The sequence below is a fragment of the Salvelinus alpinus genome, chromosome 1 (assembly GCF_045679555.1).
Source record: "Salvelinus alpinus chromosome 1, SLU_Salpinus.1, whole genome shotgun sequence".
NCBI classification, from domain to species: domain Eukaryota; kingdom Metazoa; phylum Chordata; class Actinopteri; order Salmoniformes; family Salmonidae; genus Salvelinus; species Salvelinus alpinus.
In genome coordinates, this window is record NC_092086.1 from 94,453,101 (window position 1) to 94,479,862 (window position 26,762).

The following is a 26,762-nucleotide window of genomic DNA, read 5'->3' on the forward strand; positions in this document are numbered from 1 at the left end:
TCACTGGCTAACCCTTTCACTGACTAACCCTTTCACTGACTAACCCTTTCACTGACTAACCCTTTCACTGACTAACCCTTTCACTGACTAACCCTTTCACTGGCTAACCCTTTCACTGACTAACCCTTTCACTGACTAACCCTTTCACTGACTATCCCTTCACTGGCTAACCCTTTCACTGACTAACCCTTTCACTGACTAACCCTTTCACTGGCTAACCCTTTCACTGACTAACCCTTTCACTGACTAACCCTTTCACTGACTAACCCTTTCACTGGCTAACCCTTTCACTGACTAACCCTTTCACTGACTAACCCTTTCACTGACTAACCCTTTCACTGACTAACCCTTTCACTGACTAACCCTTTCACTGGCTAACCCTTTCACTGACTAACCCTTTCACTGACTAACCCTTTCACTGACTAACCCTTTCACTGACTAACCCTTTCACTGACTAACCCTTTCACTGACTAACCCTTTCACTGGCTAACCCTTTCACTGACTAACCCTTTCACTGGCTAACCCTTTCACTGACTAACCCTTTCACTGACTAACCCTTTCACTGGCTAACCCTTTCACTGACTAACCCTTTCACTGGCTAACCCTTTCACTGACTAACCCTTTCACTGACTAACCCTTTCACTGGCTAACCCTTTCACTGACTAACCCTTTCACTGACTAACCCTTTCACTGGCTAACCCTTTCACTGACTAACCCTTTCACTCTCCCAGTCAGTCAGTCTTTCACTCTCATTCAAATGTTGAAATCGAAAAGGTTCAAAAGTCCAGGTGGTTGAATTGGGTGGATGGGGACATAAGAAAAGTAAATGAGAGCTTTCTCACAGAGGACATTGTAGTCCAGTCCCCTACCTCCCATGCTCTGTGTATGGAGGAAAACATACATGTCCTCCCCTTGGAGCAAGCAGGGGCATGGAACAAACTTCACAAATAAACATAAAAAGTTACATTAAAAATAAAAAAGAAGGAATAAACATGCAATGCATTGCTGGCAAGACATTTTCGCATTTATTTCTTTCCTCGTCAAAGACCAAAAATAAAAGTCAACCAAAAAACTGCATAGATCATCTGTATGGAGGAAACTTCATGAGTCAAACTGAACAGTCCAGACGGTGGATGAGAGAGATGCACATACAAACCTGGGCTCTTAAACTGATCCGGGCTGTGCAGGTGCTGGAGGGGGGAGTTGCAGGCGGAGGTGGCATGCTCACTGTGCAGCATCTGAGCCGCCTGGGGCCCCAGGGAGCCATAGTCCGCAAAGGAGCAGGGCGCCCCCCTCTGGTCACTGGGCGCAGAGTAAAACCCGTAATCGTGAAAGCCTGAGAGGTACAGTATAGGTTGGGGAGGGGGAGGGGAAGGGACTCCATCATTGTGGAAAACGTTTGCATTCATTGTTTCACAGTAGTCAATGTCCAGACTCATAAGCATGGCATGGTGGTTGGTGTGTGACACTACTTATGAGGGGTTCATTTGGCTGAGATACATTGTGTCCTCTCCCTGCTCTCCCTCCCCAGCAGATCCTGCTGCCAGTCTGAGTGTCTGAGGTGTAGGAGTCTGTCGGAACCAGGGTAATGCATCATCCCTCTATAGGGAACCCAACCCATTTACTGGAATTACATGGTTGACTGTCTAAGATAATAGGATGTTTGACTGTCTACAATAATAGGATTGTCGACTGTCTAAGATAATAGGACGGTTGAGTGTCAAATAAGATAATAGGATGGTTGACTATCTAAGATAATAGGATGGTTGACTGTCTAAGATAATAGGATGGTTGACTATCTAAGATAATAGAATGTTTGACTGTCTAAGATAATAGGATTGTTGACTGTCTAAGATAATAGGATGGTTAACTGGCTAGTAACAATCATAAGACAAACAGTGAAGTAGGAGCTTTCTGAGGTAGTAGACTGGCTGTCTCTAAATCCTATACATGAATCAATCTAACCTGATTCCCTCACATTGTCCTGCAATTCAGAGAGAGGGATGAAATTGGAGAATCATTAAAAACACAGGTCAATACAGCTTTAATTTGACAACTACAATGCTTACTGGACATATCTGATGTAAACACTCATCATTCAACGGGAGTAAAATGTAGAATGCGTACAAATCAATAATTAATTTCATGCCTCTGATTTTGAACCACTACTACTACATATTGAGGTCTATGCATGTGACATTTTCTTTGGGTTGGATAACAAAGAGACACATTCATGTTTACTGACCATTAACAAAAGGCAGGGCTCCAAAACACTCCACACTTATTGGGCCATTCAAACGTGGCCCTCATTCAACACAGATGGAGGATTATCAAGGCTTCAGAAATCGTCATTCAGCAATAAGACGTGCTGACATTTACTGCTTGTCCTCTTAATCTGAGACAAGCTGCTCTTATAAAGAGAGCCATTAAAGGCAATTGTTCCCTCTCGCACCTCTTCAATATGGGGAGTTAATCCACTCAAGGAAAAGCTGAGATTGGCGTCAGCGGCTCTTTTCATGGCAGGTCTCCCTGCTGTGTGCTTGTTTTTTATTTGAGTCTCCAACTGAAGAGGCGATCAAAGCCGTGCCACACCTAGACCGCCATAATGAGCTTGTCAGCAGCTGCCAAATGGAATCTAAACACCAGGCGTGTTCCTTAGCCGGCGCTTTAGGGCCTCACAGTTTCACCGCGCGCTACTCGGGCTCCATTCCCACTTCTTAAATAATGGGCTCCTAAAATGGCAGACTTCCAGTCATGTACAGTAAACCCTGAGACGTGGAACAAAGCTCCATAACGCAATAACCCCTTTACATCTCTCTTAAGCAACTGCTACGGAAAACCGATCAGTCTTTACCAATGAGGAAAATGATGACAACTCAGAACTCAGAGAAGGGCAACGTTAATGGGAAGATAAAGGAATGAATGAGTGAATGGGTCGATGCAGGAATAAAAAAGAATGATAAAACCGTACTTTCACCGACAGTACGGACTGTGCATTTAAACAGCTTGGAAAATTCCACAAAATGATGTCATGCCTTTAGAAGCTTCTGATAGGCTAATTGACATCATTTGAGTCAATTGGAGGTGTACCTGTGGATGTATTTCAAGGCCTATCTTCAAACCCAGTGTCTCTTTGCTTGACATCATGGGAAAATCAAAAGAAATCAGCCAAGACCTCAGAAAAGAAATTGTAGACCTCCACTAGTCTGGTTCATCCTTGGGAGCAATTTCCAAACGCCTGAAGGTACCACGTTCATCTGTACAAACAATAGTACACAAGTATATACCCCATGGGACCACGCAGCCACCATACCGCTCAGTAAGGAGACGCATTCTGTCTCCTAGAGATTAACGTACTTTGTGGTGAAAAGTGCAAATCAATCCCAGAACAACAGCAAAGGACCTTGTGAAGATGCTGGAGGAAACAGGTACAAAAGCATCTATATCCACAGTAAAACGAGTCCTATATCAACATAACCTGAAAGGCCGCTCAGCAAGGAAGAAGCCACTGCTCCAAAACCGCCATAAAAAAGCCAGACTACGGTTTGCAACTGCAGATGGGGACAAAGATCGTACTTTTTGGAGAAATGTCCTCTGGTCTGATGAAACAAAAATAGAACTGTTTGGCCATAATGACCATCATTATGTTTGGAGGAAAAAGGGGGATGCTTGCAAGCTGAAGAACACCATCCCAACCGTGAAGCACGAGGGTGGCAGCATTATGTTGTGGGGGTGATTTGCTGCAGGAGGGACTTCACAAAATAGATGGCTTCATGAGGTAGGACAATTATGTGGATATACTGAAGCAACATCTCAAGACATCAGTCAGGAAGTTAAAGCTTGGTCGCAAATGGGTCATCCAAATGAACAATGACCCCAAGCATACTTCCAAAGTTGTAGTAAAATGGCTTAAGGACAACAAAGTCAAGGTATTGGAGTGGCCATCACAAAGCCCTGACCTCAATCCTATAGAAAATGTGTTGGCAGAACTCAAAAAGCGTGTGCGAGCAAGGAGGCCTACAAACCTGACTCAGTTACACCAGCTCTGTCAGAAGGAATAGGTCAAAATTCACCCACTTATTGTGGGAAGCTTGTGGAAGGCTACCCGAAACAATTGACCCAAGTTAAACAATTTAAAGGCAATGCTACCAAATACTAATTGAGTGTATGTAAACTTCTGACCCACTGGGAATGTGATGAAATAAATAAAAGCTGAAATAAATCATTCTCTCTACTATTATTCTGACATTTCACATTCTTAAAATAAAGTGGTGATCGTAACTGACCTAAGACAGATCATTTTTACTAGGATTAAATGTCAGGGATTGTGAAAAACTGAGTAAATATATTTGGCTAAGGTGTATGTAAACTTCCAACTTCAACTGTAAATCTTTCTAACCTAAGACAAGTCTTCCCAAACAAGTCTAGAAATGAGAGAATGTCAAGGAGCTGTTATGACTCCAGTGGTGTCAGACAGAGCTGTCTCCTCTCAGTGTGATAGAGAGGATATGACAGGACCCAGGGACAGGTGCTGAGTCACCAGTGATCTGCACTCAACCCTCAGTCCATCTCTGTATCTCAGTTTTGGAGGCTGCCTGGCTGGCTGCTGTCTGTCTTTCTGTCTGTCTGTATATCTGTCTGTCTGTCTGTGACCGACTGTCACACGGGTGGCCATTCAGCATTCTGCACGTGCTCCAGTGACATTAAATCCAGCTGCACCTCCTCTGTACCCCACACCACAGCCATGCCACTAACCACAGAGCCAGTACTCCCAGGCAGGGACGTTCTCTTACACACACCAATGACCTGGGAGACACTCCCTCTGCAGCACAGGAATGAGGACTCTGTGAGGAGGACGGGCCAGGTTGAATTATGGACGAGGGCATTTCACAGGGTCACTGCTTTTCTCTGAAGGATGTGCTCTCTTCCGGGACTGGGGAAAAAGGATAAGGGACCAAATTTCCTGAGTGTTCCACCTCCTTATCTTCACCCCTGCCCACCATCCTCCTTTCTTCTGCATGTGCTATGGAATGCCTTCAGGCGACTTTCACGGCAGATATGCATTCAGCCCAGCTTTAATCGTTAAGGACACCAGGAGAAAACTAGGGACACTTGTGTTTAATCCGTTTGTGACATCCACGCTAATAGCCGTCCGTCCTTGAGTTTCCGAGGTGGTTTTCCCATGCTCATCTCTAATTAGACAAGCTTCCTCTGCTTCCTCTCCTCTTCCTAATTAGATCTTTAACAACAAACAAGCAGCGACCTTTACAAAGGCCTTGCCACAATCTCCCCCATTAGTTAAACGGCTGAGAGGTGCTAGGCGGAGGGAGGGGAGGGAGGGGGAGGCTCTGCTTTGTCCCTGGCCCAGCCACACCACCCGTGCCACATCCGTATGGTACCGGCTGCCAGGCCCCCGACAATGGCAGCTTCCTGTTGCAATCTGCATAATTCCGCCAATTCCAGGATAGCGGGAACGACAGGACACAAAGACGACATCCACAGACACAACAAATACACATGGCGGCTTTGTTTGCGCTGACACGGACAATTAGTCCTCAGCTGCTGGCATGAGGCCTCTCACTGCCGGGAGGGTCTTATCTAATAAAGCCAGGCAAAATTACTTTTATTGTTCAGGTAGATTGCTTCTAATGATAGTGCCACCAGTGGGAGAGGATATGAATAAAATGAGGCTCACTGAAAACGCTCCCTTCTATGGACCAAAGCTGCCATCTGGGAGAGGCAGAATAGCTTGATTATCTTCCCCAACTCATTTTCTTTTCAGAGCAAACAAATGATTTAAGCTACTTCACTTGGACGAAGGTGAGAAACAGAACGAGAGTGAAGAAAAGTGGCTGAACATCAAAGATGTAGAAATAATGGCTTTCCTTTGATCATCCTAACAGACATATGTTTTTTACCAAGCTGTTAGAGAGGGCCTAATTCTCCCATTTCGCTACACTAGCGCATTTCTGTTGGGGGATGGACGGGGGCTTGTATATGTGTGTATGCATACAATCCCTGTGGTGCTTTGGAATAAAGCTCATTATAAACTACAGTACTGTATTTCTATATTAAAGGAACATCTGGTCCAATCAATGGAACTACTACAAATGAATAATAATAAACCAGGATGGAATATCATATCGCACAATGACTTTTTTCTTAGAATAGAACACAATACTGCATGTCTCTCTGACCACTTTAACATGCAAGGAGCATTCACATATTACCTAGACCCTTTCTCAGTTTTTGGTCTGTAGATAATAAATGCATTGTGGCTATCAGTACTCACCAGTGTGGAACATAAAAATCTACATTCTGATTGAGGTGACTGAGGACAGAAACAGTGCCATACAACAATGCTTTACAGACAGTCAGAGCACTGAAGGCCTTCTACAATAACAGTACGTGACTGTTCAACTGAGGAGGACACTTTGTGCTCCAGTGTAATACGTCTTTCCTTGGTCTTTCATGGTTAGGTAAAGGTGGATGCTCAGACACCTGTGCACTACCTCAGAGATGTGCACTAGAACCCTACACTGAGGAGTTTAAACTGGACATGGGGTCAGTGGAGGGGACACGCACACACTCTTACACACACACGCACGCACGCATCGATAGATCATCATCTCTGTAGAGTGATGTCTCAGGTAGGCTGGGCATTAGGCCCCCACAGCTGCAGCAGCATCACCGATCATATCTGTTATGAGCTTGAGACCATCCCATTATTAATATTCATACCATCTAACTGGAACAATGGCCCCTTCTTTGGACTTTCTTTTTCTCCCCACACTGGTCTAATTGGATGTAATTACTCATCTACAAAACAAATTAGCAGGTTGAGGTTGCCTTGGCGACCAGATCAGGCGGCCCAGCAGTGCGAATCGTTCGCCGAGCTCCATTTATACTGATAATTATCCCTCTCTTCTCCCTCTCTCTCTCCCTCTTTCCCACTGGCCAGGGGCTGCTGGGGTGGGAGTGGGCAGCTCTCGTCGGCCAGCTCAGAACTTACTGCCCAGGGTTGGAGAGGCTGCATCTCTCATAGCATACTGCATCACGAGGGTGGCTTTCTTCAAGTAGATATATGCTCCTGTCTCATTTCCACTTTGCCAGATGACTGCCTCTAAGGAGCGATTCTAAACCACTGCCTTGAAACTTGCTACTTTACTAATCTCTTTGAAGAAAACAGACAAAGAAGCCTATCATGTTCATGGTAAAATGTAGGGGATATTTCCTCAACCACTTTAGAGAGAGGACGAGGTGTTTAAGAGTGCTCAAGTCTGTGATTATCCTGACACTGACACTGAATTCCCCAAAATACACACAAACACTCCCACACACATTAATACACACACACACATGCATGCACACACCGTCACAGATGTGCGCACACACACACACACACACGCTGTCACTGGCGCGTGCACACTCACACACCTAGAGAAATGTTTGCTCCCAATCATCCCTCCCTCTCCCCTGCCCCCTCTGAATTCCTTGGTGGCTATAAGCACACATCACACCGCAGAGGACGTCAATATACTTGTCATACGGCTTCCCAAATTAGCTTTGAATTTCACAGCAACTGTAATTAGCTACTTTATTTCCATCGATGCCATTTAAAAAAATAAAAAACTGCCGCTTTCTGGGCTGCCGAGACTAGCTTTCACTTTCCATTTGAAATAGTATTTTCTGACTGAATGGGTGACTAATTAACAGCACTAGACCCCCTTTTCAAAGACAGCGGCATTTCATAAATAATACATATTTAATGTCTTGTCATTTTATGCTCAGAGAGGCTTGGCTAATGAATTTTAACAGATGATTTATTCCTGCATTTGCTAGCCCATACCCAGGCCTTTGTTCTCCTTTAGGCTTTCATTCTTTCTCTCTTTCTTCCTCTCGCAATCCTTTTTCAAACACTGATAGCTTCCAAAAGTGCCTCATCACAGGAAAATAACCGTTTTTAATGTTGTCTGATAGTGAATGACAGGCGTCTAATCAGCCATGTGACAATGTGATGTGTGACTGGGCTACTTTCCCTCCTGCAGGTGTGAGTCAGGAGATCTATGGAACACTAGAACAGTTCTGGTCCTATACTGTCCTAACAACACAACATTCACATTTTGACAAGGGTTTTGTTTAGTGTTAATGAGTGTTTATGAGTGACTAGTGGTTTATAAGGTATAGCTATTCATATTCATAAGTTGCTCCAACTTCCACTGAAACCAAAGTGAGTGAGGCCATGACTCAAGCCTGCCTGAAGCCCATTGGGAGAGGCTCAGCATGGATCAACCGCCAGGGACTTCTCCCCAGTGACCCCTGAACATCTGCCAGCCACAGCTGTGTGAGCAACTGCACTGGGACAGGACAGGAGCAGGCGAGAAGGGGATAGGGACGCCTTGCCATCCCCAAAGTGTCACATCTTCTCCCTGGGCCCCAGTCAAACTGGGGGAAAACACTGTCACATGGATTGGTTTGGCATGCTATACCCAGGACATGTGATGCTCTTCTGGGCTCGTCGCTGAGCTAAGCTAAGCGGAGCAGCATCTGGGGCGAACGGACGGACCTGAGCACCCGTGGGGCCCGGGGAGCCAGATTAATTTAGCCCAGCGAACGCAGCCAATCCCAGACTCCTCTGGGGCACTTCCCAGGATCACAGAGCTTGTTGGGAGGAAATGGATAATGATCTCAGATAATGTGTCAAAATGTGCCAAATGATTTCCCTCTTCAAGCAAGCTGTGGGTTCATCAGTGGAAAACAAAACAGCCAGGGTTCAGTGGAGGAGAATACTGAAAACCCCATCTACATAAGAACCTCCTGTTTCTCTTTAAGGCAGAATAGAACCATAGGATAACAGTTTCCCTGGGGATATGAATCACATGGTAGAAATGATCAAACCAAACATAAATGGAAAAAATGGTATGTTATCTACAGCTGAAGTAGGAAGTTTACATACACTTATGTTGGAGACATTATGAACTCGTTTTTCAACCACTCCACAAATGTCTTGCTAATCAACTATAGTTTTGGCAAGTAATTTTGGACATCTACTTTGTGCATGACAAGTACTTTTACCAGCAATTGTTTACAGATTATTTCACTGTATCACAATTCTAGTGGGTCAGAAGTTTACATACACTAAGTCGACTGTGCCTTTAAACAGCTTGGAAAATTCCAGAAAAAAATATGTCATGGCTTTAGAAGCTTCTGATAGGCTAATTGACATCATTTGAGTCAATTGGAGGTGTAACTGTGGATGTATTTCAAGGCCTACCTTCAAACTCAGTGCCTCTTTGCTTGACATCATGGGAAAATCAAAAGAAATCAGCCAAGACCTCAGAAAAAAAGATTGTAGACCTCCACAAGTCTGGTTTCTTTCTTGGGAGCCATTTCCAAACGCCTGAAGGCACCACGTTCTTCTGTACAAACAATAGTACGCAAGTATAAACACCATGGGACCACGCAGCCGTCATACTGCTCAGGAAGGAGACACGTTCTGTCTCCTAGAGATTAACATACTTTGATGCAAAAAGTGCAAATCAATCCCAGAACAACAGCAAAGGACCTTGTGAAGATGCTGGAGGAAACAGGTACAAAAGTATCTATATCCACAGTAAAACGAGTCCTATATCGACATAACCTGAATGGCCGCTCAGCAAGGAAGAAGCCACTGCTCCAAAACCACCATAAAAAAGCCAGACTATGGTTTGCAACTGCACATGGGGACAAAGATCGTACTTTTTGGAGAAATGTCCTCTGGTCTGATGAAACAAAAATAGAACTGTTTGGCCATAATGACCAACGTTTCTATTTGGAGGAAAAAGGGGGATGCTTGCAAGCTGAAGAACACAATCCCAACCGTGCAGCATGGGGGTGGCAGCATCATGTTGTGGGGGTGATTTGCTGCAGGAGGGACTGGTGCACTTCACAAAATAGATGGCATCATGAGGGAGGACAATTATGTGGATATATTGAAGCAACATCTCAAGACATCAGTCAGGAAGTTAAAGTTTGGTCGCAAATGGGTCTTCCAAATGGACAATGACCCCAAGCATACTTCCAAAGTTGTGGCAAAATGGCTTAAGGACAACACAGTCAAGGTATTGGAGTGACCATCACACAGCTCTGACCTAAATCCTATAGAAAATGTGTTGGCAGAACTCAAAAAGCGTGTGCGAGCAAGGAGGCATACAAACCTGACTGTTACACTAGCTCTGTCGGGAGGAAGGGGACAAAATTCACCCAACTTATTGTGGGAAGAAGCTTGTGGAAGGCTACCCGAAACGTTTGCCCCAAGTTAAACAATTTAAAGGCAATGCTACCAAATACCAATTGAGTGTATGTAAACTTCTGACCCACTGGGAATGTGGAAAGAAATAAAAGCTGAAATAATGTCACGTTCGTCGTATTGAGGAGACCAAGGCGCAGCGTGATATGCATACATTCTTCTTTTAATGAAGAAGGAACACAAAACAAACTAACAAAGTAACAAAACGAACGTGAAGCTATACAAAGAGTGCTAACAGGCAACTACACATAGACAAGAACCCACCAAACCAAAAGGGAAAATTACAACCTAAATAGGATCCCCAATCAGAGACAACAATAAACAGCTGCCTCTGATTGGGAACCAATTCAGGTCACCATAGACCTACAATTACCTAGACTTACAAAAAAAACTAGATCTACAAAAACCCTAGACAGTTGAAAACTGCCAGAATCCCGGAGTCGCTTCTTCACTGTTGACGTTGAGACTGGTGTTTTGCGGGTACCATTTAATGAAACTGCCAGTTGAGGACTTGTGAGGTGTCTGTTTCTCAAACTAGACACTCTAATGTACTTGTCCTCTTGCTCAGTTGTGCACCGGGGCCTCCTACTACTCTTTCTATTCTGGTTAGAGCCAGTTTGCGCTGTTCTGTGAAGGGAGTAGTACACAGCGTTATACGAGATCTTCAGTTTCTTGGCAACTTCTCGCATGGAATAGCCTTCATTTCTCAGAACAAGAATAGACTGATGAGTTTCAGAAGAAAGTTGTTTGTTTCTGGCCATTTTGAGCCTGTAATCGAACCCACAAATGCTGATGCTCCAGATACTCAACTAGTCTAAAGAAGGCCAGTTTTATTGCTTCTTTAATCAGACAACAGTTTTCAGCTGTGCTAACATAATTGCAAAAGGGTTTTCTAATGATCAATTAGCCTTTTCAAATTATAAACTTGGATTAGCTAACACAACGTACCATTGGAACACAGGAGTGATGGTTGCTGATAATAGGCCTCTGTACGCCTATGTAGATATTCCATATAAAATCTGCTGTTTCCAGCTGCAATAGTCATTTACAACATTAACAATGTCTACACTGTATTTCTGATCAATTTTATGTTATTTTAATGGACAGAAAATGTGCCTTTCTTTCAAAAACAATGTTGCAGAGTGTAAATTGTGTATGTTGAAAACAACACATCCCTGCTTGTGAAAGCAGGGACATTTTAAACCTATTTCACTGTTTAATTCCCTCAGAAAACAACATGTTACACTAGCAGGTGCTGCTTAATAGCACTATTATACAGTATGGGGTCCATTTCAGGCATAGAAATATGACTACCAAAGCATTATACTGTGCACTGTGCAGTGGGAAAGGTCACATTAAAGCATATCCTCAGTGTTTCACAGGTCATTGGGGGCCTAAAGACAGCATTGATTGGCCATAGAAAAGGCCCTGAGAGATGTGCTTATTCCAGAAATAATATTGGAGGGAACTAAAGCCACGTTAACCTTCAGCACAATGCACTTATTGTGTACCAAGGGACTGTTGGCCAGGAGAACCGGACATGTAATGAGTCTCTTCAGCTGACGAGACTGATCCGCTCCCACTGAGTCTTACTGACATCCACTTACTCACAGGGGAGGGAGGGTGTGGCAGACAGAGAAGAAAAAAGAGGGGTGAGAGAATGACAGGGAAAGGTAGAGAGAGAGAGCAGGACAGGGAAAGGTAGAGAGAGAGAGAAGAACAGGGAAAGGTAGAGAGAGAGAGAGAAGAACAGGGAAAGGTAGAGAGAGAGAGAACAGGGAAAGGTAGAGAGAGAGAGAGAAGAACAGGGAAAGGTAGTGAGAGAGAGAAGGACAGGGAAAGGTAGAGAGAGAGAAGGACAGGGAAAGAGAGAGAGCGAGAAGAACAGGGAAATGTAGAGAGAGAGAGAAGAACAGGGAAAGGTAGAGAGAGAGAGAAGAACAGGGAAAGGTAGAGAGAGAGAGAAGGACAGGGAACGGTAGAGAGAGAGAGGACAGGGAAAGGTAGAGAGAGAGAGAAGGACAGGGAAATGTAGAGAGAGACAAGGACAGGGAAAGGTAAAGAGAGAGGAAGAGCGAGAAAGGGAAAGGTAGAGAGAGAGAGGTGAGCGAGACAGGGAAATGTAGAGAGAGAGAGTGAGAGAGAGTGAGACAGGGAAAGGTAGAGAGAGAGAGAGGGAAAGGTAGAGAGAGAGAGAGCGAGACAGGGAAAAGTAGTGAGAGAGAGAGAGCGAAACAGGAAAAGGTAGAGAGAGAGAGAGAGAGCGAGACAGGGAAAGGTAGAGAGAGAGAGCGAGACAGGGAAAGGTAGCGAGAGAGAGAGAGCGAAACAGGAAAAGGTAGAGAGAGAGAGCGAGACAGGGAAAGGTAGCGAGAGAGAGAGAGCGAAACAGGAAAAGGTAGAGAGAGAGAGATAGACAGAGAAAGGTAGCGAGAGACGGGGAGAGAGACAGGGGTGAGACAGGGAGAGAGACAGAAAGAGAGACAGGGAGAGAGTCAGGGAGAGAGACAGGGAGAGAGTCAGGGAGAGAGACAGGGAGAGAGAGAAAGGGTGAGGATGAGAGATAGAAGGGGAGGCAGAAAATGAGAGAGAGAGAGAGAGAGAGAGAGAGAGAGAGAGAGAGAGAGAGAAAGGCAAAAGAGAGAGAGATAGAGAGTTAACAGTTAAGAGGTAGAGTAAGCAAAACATAAAGAAGAAAAAATAAAAAAAGAAGATAAAAGCTCAAAAGAGCATCCTCGGCCCTAATGAGCTCGGCAGCAGAAATTCCATGGCGATCGATGCACGATGCAGGTTTACAGGCGGAGGCCTTGAGAAAAGAAGCGGCCATCTCATCTGAGACTCTGAAACATCCCACTCATTTCCGATGCACATAATAAGAGCTCATTCCTCTGGAGGGAGCTGAAAGGGCCCGAAGGAGAGACAGAGCAGGCAGAAATATCTCTGTTGAGTGGGACCGAGGCGATGGAGGAGGGGAGATCAGAGGGGAAGGGCAACAAGCCCTAAACCCCAGGCTGACATGACATTCACGCAGCTCCTCAGTTCTAGGAGAGAGGTGCATGATGGGGCTGATGCAACAGAAACAATATTGCCACTCTGCATTCAAAGGTATTGTATTGCAGGATGTTTATTTGCTACTCTGTAATGCAGAGTTATGGGGCTGTGGAAATCTCCCATAGAATACTGTTTGAAACTAAAGCAACAAGTTGAAAAGCACAGCACACCTCCAATAAGGACCAAAGTGATGACGAGGCAATCTAAAAGACAGCACTCCGATGAGTGATCTCCTTCTATTGGAGGATCAGAGGCGCGAGTCAGAGTGCACCAGACCCTAGATTTCCTGATCAATCACTCTGTCCATAGGAATGACAGGGCCACAGAGAATCCATCAATAACAACTGCTTTTGTCTCCTCACTGATAAACTCTATGGATTATATCCCAGTAATAAACCAACAAAGCAATAACTTCTCCAGGATTTGTCATTCATCAGTGACTGTCAAACAGCCATCCCTATTCGATATGTCCATCCTCTAATATTTTCTCAGATGACCTCCGTAATAGAGGCTCCTCATCTATTACATTCGCACAGAAGGACAAACACTGGGAAGGGAGACATGGAGTAACATTCTGACTCCACTCTTGTCATTCAGGGCTAAATTGTTATGGCGTGATAGCGAGGCCAGTCCTAGGGATTACTTTAGTCAGAGAGTAAATAAAAGGGCCTCACGGAGGAGTACAAACCCCCTCCGTCATCAGCAGCAGCACTGTCCTGTCATGGAGAGGGAGGTCATGTGAGCGCGGTGTCCATCTGTCCGCTGTAATTAAGCCGTGGGCTGTCAGAGCCAGAGAGGAGAAAAGGGTGACACAGCCCCGTGTTGGAGATAGGGGACTGTCTTTCACTTACCCTTGGCTCTCTGCGGAGCAGGCAGGGACGCCAGTGAGCAGCCAGCCACGTGGCGAAGAGAAGACAGAGGCAGGGGTATAAGGCTCGCTCGGTGGGATGTTAAGCGTATGGGTAAATAGGAGCGCGGCGGGGCGGTAATGAGATGCACCCGTCCACCCTGGCACAGCACGGCGCTGCAGCTCGGAGAGGAGACGGGCGGGAGATTAGCTGAGACGAAGGTCACGTTTAAACATGCTGCGTCTTCCTCAGCACCCAACCCTGTTTATCTACCATGTGTGTGTGTGTGCGTGCGTGTGACAGGAAACATAGTGGTTAAGAGCGTTGGGCCAGTAACCTAAAGATCGCTGGTTCGAATCCCCAAGCTGACGAGGTGAAAAATCTGTCAATGTGCCCTTGAGTAAGGCCCTTACCCCTAGTTGCTCCTGTAAGTCCCTCTGGATAAGAGCATCTGCTAAATGACTCAAATGTAAATGTAAAATGTGTGCAGTAAACTACGGGGCTGCAGGTGTCTGGAACCTCAGAGCTGAGACAGTCCCCTATGGCTCCTCATTACCTAGTCTGCAGCAGACCTGTGAGGTCAACATTTACCTCACTACACCTCTGTCCTCACCTCCCCCTTATACATCCCCTATCAGACAACCCAGAGTTGTGTTACAATCTGACAGCAGTACATGATGGGCCCCCTGCATCTCAAACTTCCTCATTCTCTGGCAGATTGCTTGTTTTGAAGAGGCCTGATTGGAGAGAAAGAACATCTGACTGGCTTCCTGTGTTCCCTGCGCTGAAGTGAATGGGTGTGTGTGTGGGTGAACGCGCTTGAGTGTATTGATGGGTCAGGATATAGTTCCAAACCGTTTCCATCAGGACTTTGAGGCTTACATTGACATGATCATACTGCAGGACCACGAGCACATATATCAGAGGCTCCACCAACGGGAGGTACTGTAGAACTCAGAGACAGATGACCTGAGTCCGATTAAGAAAACCAGTCTTCCCTAGAGCTTGGATGCTGCCTGTCAATTTCAGACACCAAGGTTGTTATTCAGTGCTATTGATTGCTTTAGTGTTATTGAGAAGGACAGAGCCAGATCTGTTAATGTAGCTGACTGGTGAATCAATGACGAGTGAGAAACAGGGAGAAGTGTGTGTGTGTACATTGTTAGCTAACCAATCAGTGCTATGTGTGTGTACAGTGAGTGGATGTCTCCAGGTTTTATGGTTGGAGGAGCAGTGTTAGTCACCGAAGGCTAAGGCAGACATATCGCATCACATCGCCAATGAAGAACTACACAAAAGTTGAATTCAGCCACTCATTTCTAATTTGGTCGAAATCGATTGAGCTACTTTATGTCCTAAACACCCAAATATTTTGGCGAGTCATTCTTAGACAAAGTGTTAGGATTGGGGAAGAAGTGTTGAGGGCTCCAATGTGTGTGGACTACATAAAGCATGTTTCCATGGGTGTGCTAAGGAGAAGCAGAGGAGCGGGAGAAGCTGGAGGGAGCAGCAGCCACACAGAACACGGACAGAGCAGAGTTTACCTGGTCCTGTGTTCTGCGGGTATGCCATGTAGCCGCCTTTTCCTCGGGCCCCCCTACCTGAGCCACGCGCTGCTGCCACCGCCGCTGCCGCCACTGGTCCGTACGCCGTCGCCGGGAAGCCTGTGGGCACACAGAGGAAACATGTCACTCACTGTCATCCCAGACTAAGCTAGTTGAACCCAGAGGCTGCTCCACAGGAGATCATCACAGTGTTCTAGTGTTCTATCGACACGCTCTGGGATCTGACTTACATAGCCTTCCCATTTATACAGAGAGATAGAGAGGGAGAGAAAGAGGGAGAGAGAGACACAGAGAGAGACAAATAGCCTTCCCATTTATACAGAGAGATAGAGAGAGGGAGAGAGAGAGACAGAGAGAGACAAACAGCCTCCCATTTATACAGAGAGAGAGGGAGAGAGAGACACACAGAGAGAGACAAATAGCCTTCCCATTTATACAGAGAGATAGAGAGAGGGAGAGAGAGACACAGAGAGAGACAAACAGCCTTCCCATTTATACAGAGAGAGAGAGGGAGAGAGACAGGGAGAGACACAGAGCGAGACAAACAGCCTTCCCATTTACACAGAGAGAGAAAGGGAGAGAGAGAGACACAGAGAGAGAGACACAGAGAGAGAGACAAACAGCCTTCCCATTTATACAGAGAGAGAGAGGGAGAGAGAGAGACACAAAGAGAGAGACAAACATCCTTCCCATTTATACAGAGAGAGAAAGAGAGTGAGAGCGAGGTACACTTGTGAAGATGCGTGCATACGCACATACACATAGATAGACATGCATGTATGTGCACACACACACATGTATGTGCACACACACACACATATGCAATCACTCACTCACACACACTGTATCTTGTGAGAGGTTAGGGTAGGCGGGAGGTCCTCTCTTCCATGCTGAGCCTTCACTCGCCTAATTATCAGCACACACACACGCTGTGCTGGGCCGGGGGCTGGGCCGGTCACACTGTGGATAAACTGACAGGGGGGGGGGGGGGCGGCACAATCATTTACTCAAATTAAATAATTAGGGCGCCTTAAAACGCTCACTATCGTTTCGATCAGGCCCAGTTGTGCATGCCTCTTAATTGAGTTAGCAGCAGCGAGTGAGCTCCACTTGGTGGAGGCTCTCTGTGCCATATTGCCATATTTCCATTTAGCGTGGGGAGACTATCTCAGCTGGGTGTAGTGGAGGGGATGTCAACGGCTTTACTCTGGGGAGAGACCAGCTTCTTTAGAGCTTTACAGCATTGCTCTCTGGGAGGTGTGGTTCTGTAATGTGTCCCCTGTATTTTCTTCTGGCCCCAGAAGTTACCAGTTGCTACACTCTAAAAATGAAGGGTTCAACAACGGTTCTTCTAAGATCTGCAAAGTTCTTCAAAGAATCTTAGTGTTCTTGGCACTGAAAATGGACCCCAAAAGGTTCTTCCAAGAACCCCATAGGAGGTGGGGTTCAACGAGGAACCTCCTTAGTTGGTGGGGGTTCTTGCAGGAACCTAACTGCCCAACTGAAACATTTGGATTTTAAAGGACAGCAGTTGCAGGTACTTAACTGAAAAATGTAAAGATCTCCTCAATTTAAGGTAAGGTTTGTCACTTGTATGATCTAAATTGATATTGTTTTATGATGATACTATCTATCTTTACATATTTATGGCAATCTTTCTGAAACAGAAAATGGACACAATTCGATGGATATCAATCAACAATGAGGTAAGAATGTGTAGGCTATAAGAATATGTTCAAGGCTAGCTGTACTGGGTGCTGATGACTGAACTGCTCATTTGTTGTGTCTGTATTCAGACCCCTTGACTTTTTCCACATTTTGTTACGTTACAGCCTTATTCTAAAATGTATTATATTGTTTTTTCCCTCATCAATCTAGAAACAATACCAAATAATAACAAAGCAAAAAAAAATAAAAAATGATTTAGCTAATTTAATAAAAAAACTATAAAAAAATATATCACATTTACACAAATAATCAACCCAAAAAGTTATTCAAAAAGGTTTTTCGAGGACCCATTAAAAGGGGTTCTTTGAACTTATAGGGTTTCCCCACAGTTTCAATTTGAAGAACCCCTAAAGGATACTCCAAGAACCTTTTTGTTTTAGTGTATGGTTGGCTAAATTCCCAATCTGGCCCTCAACCATCACGGTCACCTAATAATCCCCAGTTTACAATTGGCTCATTCATCCCCCTCCTCTCCCCTGTAACTATTCCCCAGGTCGTTGCTGCAAATGAGAACGTGTTCTCAGTCAACTTACCTGGTAAAATAACGGATAAAAAAAAATAAAATAATGGTTCAGCTTCGGCCACTTGAATGCATGAGTGAAGGTATCAATATATTTTCAGACACTCAAATTGAGCCTTGACATTTTGTGGGGGGTTGGAAACTATCCTTCTCACTGTCATGTTCATATCCAATCAATACTCATTGCAAGAACATTTGCATTTGTTGTTTTACTGTGACTTTCCGAGCCAATCTGTTAATATGTTAAAATGGTGTTCAAATACACCGATTAGGACTTCCACTGATTTACTCAGTATACCGGTGCATTTCTCTAACAATTTAACTAATACCAGCATCATTACAGTGTGCAATTAAAGCAACAAGTGGAGTCAGTGTGTCTATGCCTCTTTTAGAGCATTGATGTAATTACAGTGCAGTCTCTCTCTCTCTAATGAACACACCCATCTCTGCCTGACAGAGACTCGTCCATGCCCAGGGCCTGACACCAGAGATGGCTGCTCCTCTCTCCCCTCCCCTCCCCTCCCCACCCTCTCTCACACAGAGGAATGGCATGTCATTAGGCCTGACGACTAGCCTGACTCTTCACTCTGGCCCTAATATGCTTTTGCATAATCAAACAGCCCACATTATCCTGACAGGAACGTACTGTTAACGAGAACATTCAATCTCCTAATTACCCTGCCAGCTAGTCAGCCAGAGAGATGTGGTCTTGATCTTTTCAAAACAGAAAGTGTTCTGTGTTATGTGTGTGTGTTCTGTGTTGGGTTGTGTGTGATATGTTCTGTGTTCTCTATGTGTTGTATTCTGTGTTTGTGTACTGTGTGTGTTGGGCTGACAAGCAGCTGGACAGACACACAGGGGAAGTGTTGAGCCCTCTCCGGAGGAAGTCGAGAGTGTTTTTCTGATACTGTCGAGGTGAGAAGACCACCAAGGTGTGACCTATTTCTGGGCCAGCGTCCCCCTACAGTTCTGCCCAGAGGGGCTCACAAAAAGACTGATGAGGGTGAGGCAAGGGGAGGTGGGAGGAGGCAAGAGGGCAGGTCAGAGGAACCGCAGAGGAGAAAAACACATTGGTTTTATGTAACTCACACCTCTGCAGACACAATGTGAGCATGAGCGAGAACGTTGGTGAGAGGTGCCGTCGTGCTGGGACCGTAAGGTGGGCGAGAAGCAAAGACCTGCCGTTACAGGAAAAATAGCTCACAGCTCAGAGACGGGAGTGTGTGATGGGTAGGGTTGCAAAATTCTGGTAACTTCCCCAAAATTCCCAGGTTTTCAATTTCAAGAAATCCCAGTTGGAAGATTCACAGAAACAGAAGGAAATAAGCAGGAAATGCAGAATCCTCCAACCAAAACTTTTTTCAACCTTAGAGTTTTTAAACCTTAGTGCGCCGCCCTGTGGGACACCCAAACACGTTGTGATACAGCCTGAAATCTAACCAGGGTCTGTAGTGACGCCTCTAACACTGAGAAGCAGATAGACGGAAAGCTTTTCACAATCAGTCCCCATTTCCCTCAAGTCTAAGACGGCCCTGATTCAAACATCACTTTTTATATTCTACACCTCTCTTTAATCTCTTCAGAAAAACACAACTCAGCTCGGATGTTATGCTTAATGACGGTTACGCATCCCTGCCTCTCCACAAACGCCAGCCCCGCTGTTGCCGTGCAGAAGAGCCCTTTGCTGGAGTCAACACTCTTTTCTCTTTCTCGCTCTGTTTTACTAAGTACTGTATCTTCCCCTCCCTGCCATTTGACCCTGTGGCTTCAAAGTTAGTGGCAGGCAAAGTTGTGGAGAGAGATTAACTTTTCAGGATTAGGTGGGTTAATTAATAGATCGCTGCGGCTCTTTGTTTTGTGTTCAGGCGGTAAGAAGCTGCCCACGAGAGGCACTGCAGCATTAAATCAATTTCATGGGCCTTTTATTACTGAGAAGATAAAGCCAATATTTAGCTTTACATTTGTCACTATTGTTTGGACCTGCTTTGCCACTTGAGTGGCTGCGCTCTCTCAGTGGGGACTGGGGACAAGGACACATCTGTTTATGGACTGGGGGCCCGAGGGGGCCTCTGGGGACCTGTCCTCAGCGCTGTCCTCTATCCTCTCTGCTTCGGCTGAGAGCACAGGCATTCGCTCCACTTCAACAGAAGAGTCAGACAGAAGCACTGATTAGACTCACAGCAGCCCTGCAGTATACACTTCCTCTCTTTGAGCACTCAGACGTTGTCATCATTTTTGTCTTCAACTAATTCAAAACAACATGGGGTAAGTCATCTATTCATAACCACAAAGCTGCCATTGATATCCAGTAAAAAACGAGATTAAGAGAAACAAATCGTGAGTTTCTCTTACCTTCCTTTGAGAGAGGTCATTCACAGTAACAGCTACGGTGTATCTCCTCCCAGCTCTCTCCACAGTGTATCACTGTGGTTTGGAGCGAGTAGTCCGCTTCGCTCCCCAGGTAGTATTACCATTTCATTTTCATTACATTTTCATTACATTTTCATTACAGTACAACGGTTTGATTTGTTTGATCTTAGCTAGCTACATAGCCGTCTTTGTATCAAAGATAATTGTGTAGTTATTGAGGTTCGCTAGCCAGCTATTTTCGTCGTAACGTAACGTAACGTAGTCAACACTGCTAGCTAGCCAGCTAGCCACCGAATAGCAGCACTGCAGAAACGATTACATTACAACGGAACGACTTGATTAGTGTAGTGTTAGCTAGCTACATAGTTGTCTTTGCTATCTTTGTATCTAAGATAATTGTGTAGCTTAGAGTAGTTTAGAGTAATTATTCGGTTAGCTAGCCAGCTATTTTCGTCCGCCGCGCTGCCGTTCTCCTACCTAGTCAACACTGCTAGCTAACACTGCTAGCTAGCCAACTTCTACCGAATAGCAGCACTGTAGAAACTCACATTACAACTTACATTACAACGGAACGACTTGATTAGCGTAGTGTTAGCTAGCTACATAGTTGTCTTTGCTGTCCTTGTATCCAAGATAATTGTGTAGTTTTGAGAAATTGTCGAGGTTACCTAGCCAGTTAGAGGTTACCTAGCCAGCTACACTTTCAAACAAAGTCAACAACGCAGCCACTGCTAGCCAGCCTACTTCACCGCCAGCAGTACTATATCATTTTAGTCAATAAGATTTTATTTTATTTTTGCAACGTAAGCTTAACTTTCTGAACATTCGAGACGTGTAGTCCACTTGTCATTCTAATCTCCTTTGCATTAGCGTAGCCTCTTCTGTAGCCTGTCAACTATGTGTCTGTCTATCCCTCTTCTCTCCTCTCTGCACAGACCATACAAACGCTTCACACCGCGTGGCCGCCGCTACCCTAACCTGGTGGTTCCAGCGCGCACGACCCACGTGGAGTTCCAGGTCTCCGGCAGCCTCTGGAACTGCCGATCTGCGGCCAACAAGGCAGAGTTCATCTCAGCCTATGCGTCCCTCCAGTCCCTCGACTTCTTGGCACTGACGGAAACATGGATTACCACTGATAACACTGCTACTCCTACTGCTCTCTCCTCGTCTGCCCACGTGTTCTCGCACACCCCGAGAGCTTCTGGTCAGCGGGGTGGTGGCACTGGGATCCTCATCTCTCCCAAGTGGACATTCTCTCTTTCTCCCCTGACCCATCTGTCTATCGCCTCCTTTGAATTCCATGCTGTCACAGTTACCAGCCCTTTCAAGCTTAACATCCTTATCATTTATCGCCCTCCAGGTTCCCTTGGAGAGTTCATCAATGAGCTTGACGCCCTGATAAGTTCCTATCCTGAGGATGGCTCACCTCTCACAGTTCTGGGTGACTTTAACCTCCCCACGTCTACCTTTGACTCATTCCTCTCTGCCTCCTTCTTTCCACTCCTCTCCTCTTTTGACCTCACCCTCTCACCTTCCCCCCCTACTCAGAAGGCAGGCAATACGCTTGACCTCATCTTTACTAGATGCTGTTCTTCCACTAATCTCATTGCAACTCCCCTCCAAGTCTCCGACCACTACCTTGTATCCTTTTCCCTCTCGCTCTCATCCAACACTTCCCACACTGCCCCTACTCGGATGGTATCGCGCCGTCCCAACCTTCGCTCTCTCTCCCCCGCTACTCTCTCCTCTTCCATCCTATCATCTCTTCCCTCTGCTCAAACCTTCTCCAACCTATCTCCTGATTCTGCCTCCTCAACCCTCCTCTCCTCCCTTTCTGCATCCTTTGACTCTCTATGTCCCCTATCCTCCAGGCCGGCTCGGTCCTCCCCTCCTGCTCCGTGGCTCGACGACTCACTGCGAGCTCACAGAACAGGGCTCCGGGCAGCCGAGCGGAAATGGAGGAAAACTCGCCTCCCTGCGGACCTGGCATCCTTTCACTCCCTCCTCTCTACATTCTCCTCTTCTGTCTCTGCTGCTAAAGCCACTTTCTACCACTCTAAATTCCAAGCATCTGCCTCTAACCCTAGGAAGCTCTTTGCCACCTTCTCCTCCCTCCTGAATCCTCCTCCCCCTCCTCCCTCTCTGCGGATGACTTCGTCAACCATTTTGAAAAGAAGGTCGACGACATCCGATCCTCGTTTGCTAAGTCAAACGACACCGCTGGTTCTGCTCACACTGCCCTACCCTGTGCTTTGACCTCTTTCTCCCCTCTCTCTCCAGATGAAATCTCGCGTCTTGTGACGGCCGGCCGCCCAACAACCTGCCCGCTTGACCCTATCCCCTCCTCTCTTCTCCAGACCATTTCCGGAGACCTTCTCCCTTACCTCACCTCGCTCATCAACTCATCCTTGACCGCTGGCTACGTCCCTTCCGTCTTCAAGAGAGCGAGAGTTGCACCCCTTCTGAAAAAACCTACACTCGATCCCTCCGATGTCAACAACTACAGACCAGTATCCCTTCTTTCTTTTCTCTCCAAAACTCTTGAACGTGCCGTCCTTGGCCAGCTCTCCTGCTATCTCTCTCAGAATGACCTTCTTGATCCAAATCAGTCAGGTTTCAAGACTAGTCATTCAACTGAGACTGCTCTTCTCTGTGTCACGGAGGCGCTCCGCACTGCTAAAGCTAACTCTCTCTCCTCTGCTCTCATCCTTCTAGACCTATCGGCTGCCTTTGATACTGTGAACCATCAGATCCTCCTCTCCACCCTCTCCGAGCTGGGCATCTCCGGCGCGGCCCACGCTTGGATTGCGTCCTACCTGACAGGTCGCTCCTACCAGGTGGCGTGGCGAGAATCTGTCTCCGCACCACGTGCTCTCACCACTGGTGTCCCCCAGGGCTCTGTTCTAGGCCCTCTCCTATTCTCGCTATACACCAAGTCACTTGGCTCTGTCATATCCTCACATGGTCTCTCCTATCATTGCTATGCAGACGACACACAATTAATCTTCTCCTTTCCCCCCTCTGATAACCAGGTGGCGAATCGCATCTCTGCATGTCTGGCAGACATATCAGTGTGGATGACGGATCACCACCTCAAGCTGAACCTCGGCAAGACGGAGCTGCTCTTCCTCCCGGGGAAGGACTGCCCGTTCCATGATCTCGCCATCACGGTTGACAACTCCATTGTGTCCTCCTCCCAGAGTGCTAAGAACCTTGGCGTGATCCTGGACAACACCCTGTCGTTCTCAACTCACATCAAGGCGGTGACCCGTTCCTGTAGGTTCATGTTCTACAACATTCGCAGAGTACGACCCTGCCTCACACAGGAAGCAGCGCAGGTCCTAATCCAGGCACTTGTCATCTCCCGTCTGGACTACTGCAACTCGCTGTTGGCTGGGCTCCCTGCCTGTGCTATTAAACCCCTACAACTCATCCAGAACGCCGCAGCCCGTCTGGTGTTCAACCTTCCCAAGTTCTCTCACGTCACCCCGCTCCTCCGCTCTCTCCACTGGCTTCCAGTTGAAGCTCGCATCCGCTACAAGACCATGGTGCTTGCCTACGGAGCTGTGAGGGGAACGGCACCTCCGTACCTTCAGGCTCTGATCAGGCCCTACACCCAAACAAGGGCACTGCGTTCATCCACCTCTGGCCTGCTCGCCTCCCTACCTCTGAGGAAGTACAGTTCCCGCTCAGCCCAGTCAAAACTGTTCGCTGCTCTGGCACCCCAATGGTGGAACAAACTCCCTCACGACGCCAGGTCAGCGGAGTCAATCACCACCTTCCGGAGACACCTGAAACCCCACCTCTTTAAGGAATACCTAGGATAGGATAAAGTAATCCTTCTAACCCCCCCCTCCCCCTTAAAAGAGTTACGATGCACTATTGTAAAGTGGTTGTTCCACTGGATATCATAAGGTGAATGCACCAATTTGTAAGTCGCTCTGGATAAGAGCGTCTGCTAAATGACTTAAATGTAAATGTAAATGTATCAGTCTCTACACTATACATAGCCATCCTGGCCCCCTGTAGCCGTGTGACGCCACTACGCTCACCTCTCTGTCCTACATCCATCTCCCTTTCTCTCTCATTCAAACTACCACTGTTTTACACTCCATTCCACTCCATTCTGTCATCCCTTACGCTCATCTATACCTAATCCATCTCATTAGCTCTGCTCGTTTCTCATTGTTCCGTGAAACTTGACAACATTTTGCACCACTCTCCTGTTCCATGTCCCACACTGGCTTTATCTCAGTGTCCGACCCCCTTTTTCCAGAATCCAATGTGGCACGTCACTACGACGCTTTCACTATGACGATGGACTGCTGCAGCGAGCGCCCCACAGTAAGGTCACAGCCGTGTCCTGAGCGCTATGACAACAGCTTGGCTGATGTAAGTGTCCTCTGTATTGTTCTGTTGCAGCTCAGCTCACCTAACAATGACAATGCAACACTATTCCCCTGCTCTGCTTTGCACTAAACAACATTGTACATTGTAGTAATTTAGCAGAAGCTCTTATGCAGTAGTACGCACAGTTAGTGTGCTCCTCTTAAGATAGCTAGGTGGGACAATACAACTGAGATGTCTTACTTAAGATACTCTTTGAAGAGGGCCACAGGGCAGAGAAAGAGCTGGAGATTGTAGCTGGAGAGTGTTTTTATCAAAGCGCTGCTGTAGTTTTACATAGCCATATTATTCACTCTTCTGGTTTGTCTATCTGAAAGGGGGGTACATAAAAGTTCTCCGTACAGAGGGTGAGTCTCTTACAGAGGGAATACATCGGTAAACACAGTCATGGCCCACAGGGAAAGACAAGAATCTCTGAGAGGCAGCCTCACTGTGGCCTCACTAAGAAGAGGAGGAGGGGTGGGGGGGGGGACACTGGGGAAATCGAGAGGAAAAAATCTCTCCCCTCTACATTCCCTTTTACAGGAACCTTTGAAAAAAGAAATAGCAAAATATAAAATGAGAAACAAGAGGGGGAAAAAAACGGATGTCATCTTTTTATCTCCAGGCTGACAAGTGGCCCATTGTTGTCGTCCTTCAGCACCAAGTCTCTTCTTTGTTGTTTGGAAAAAGCTCTTCGCCAGCCGTATCAAAGGCTCAAATCACAGATGAGCTGGAGAGAACCAGGTGGCTTTTATATGAGCTGCCACTCACACACTAGCTTCTCACCTCTCCTTTGAGTGAATTCATTCTTAATGCCTCCGAATCAATGAAAACACCCACACACTGAGTTCTCTTTCATACAATAGAAATGTAAACTTACAATCTGTGAGAATTTGTGTCTGCGAGCATGCACTGAAGTACTGTACCTGTGCTTTAAAAAGACTGGGTTGTCTATTCATGTCGGTTGGTGTAGTTGTGGTTGTGTGTGTGTGTGTGTGTGTGTGTGTGTGTGTGTGTGTGTGTGTGTGTGTGTGTGTGTGTGTGTGTGTGTGTGTGTGTGTGTGTGTGTGTGTGTGTGTGTGTATATACTCAATGGATTTGTGTGAGTGCGCTTATGGATGTGTGTGTGTGTGTGTGTTTGCGATCACCTTTGTGTCCGCCTGCAAGTGTGAACAGTGTCTCTTTTTGTGTCGATGGAGGGCAAATGGTTCCGTTTGGAATGAAACCATTTGGTACACTGATCCTTTGTTATTACGACTTCATGGGTTTTGATTTGGGGACAGGGAAAGTCATTTATAGAAATACGGAGAAAGCCCAGAGTCCAAAAAAAGCCAGGCTTTACGATGGTAATTGCATGTTTCATACACCATTGAAAATAATGATGTGGGGAGGAAGCAGAGAGATTTGGAAAAATCCCAAACCCCTATATCCTCCTCTCCTCTCCTCTCCTCTCCTCTCCTCTCCTCTCCTCTCCTCTCCTCTCCTCTCCTCTCCGGAGCAGAAGACAGAGGGAGCAGCTAGCTAGTTACTGTAGCTGAGGAGGAAAGCCGATAGTTTCCTCATGAACTATAATGAAGCAATATATTGTGACAGAATCAACCACAACACTGGAACACTGCGACCATTACAAACGTCGGTCTCTCTAAAGGTTAGAGAGACACGATTTACGACTAATTACCACATTCACACCTCTGTAAACACACACACACACACACGTACCCAGCAGCACCACATGAGCTACGTGCTTGCGTTTCATACAGCTACTGTATAGTGAGGGAATGATAAACGACCACAGGCTATATTACTTTGTCATCGCGTCTTTTTGGCGCCCATAGTTTATGAGGGTGACTTACTTGGCTCCTGAGAGAGATGTTCACACATACCATTAAACGTTGAAAGACTTTCCAACCGATTGTGCCGAAGGTGTCTGAGTGCACTGGAGCAGCCAGAACATTCTGTCTAACAAACTACATAGCGCTCAACACAGACAGCTCATGGAGTCC

General features: G+C 46.2%; 1 protein-coding gene across 17 annotated transcripts in view; it reads right to left on the bottom strand.

Annotated features, from left to right (window-relative positions):
• LOC139535283 (RNA-binding protein Musashi homolog 2) overlaps positions 1–26,762 on the bottom strand; it is a 355,126-nt gene that overhangs the window by 14,014 nt on the left and 314,350 nt on the right. For 9 of the 17 annotated variants that reach the window (XR_011667097.1, XR_011667098.1, XM_071334639.1 and 6 more), the window contains 2 exons: positions 15,732–15,851; positions 1,157–1,336 (listed from right to left, as the gene is read on the bottom strand). Coding sequence is in view for 15 of the 17 variants with exons in the window: in XM_071334639.1 (XP_071190740.1) it covers positions 1,157–1,336; positions 15,732–15,851 (300 nt within the window). In the remaining 2 variants the exon portion in view is untranslated. The remainder of the gene's footprint in view (positions 1–1,156; positions 1,337–15,731; positions 15,852–26,762) is intronic. The other 8 variants (XM_071334624.1, XM_071334646.1, XM_071334654.1 and 5 more) reach the window with 3 other exon arrangements.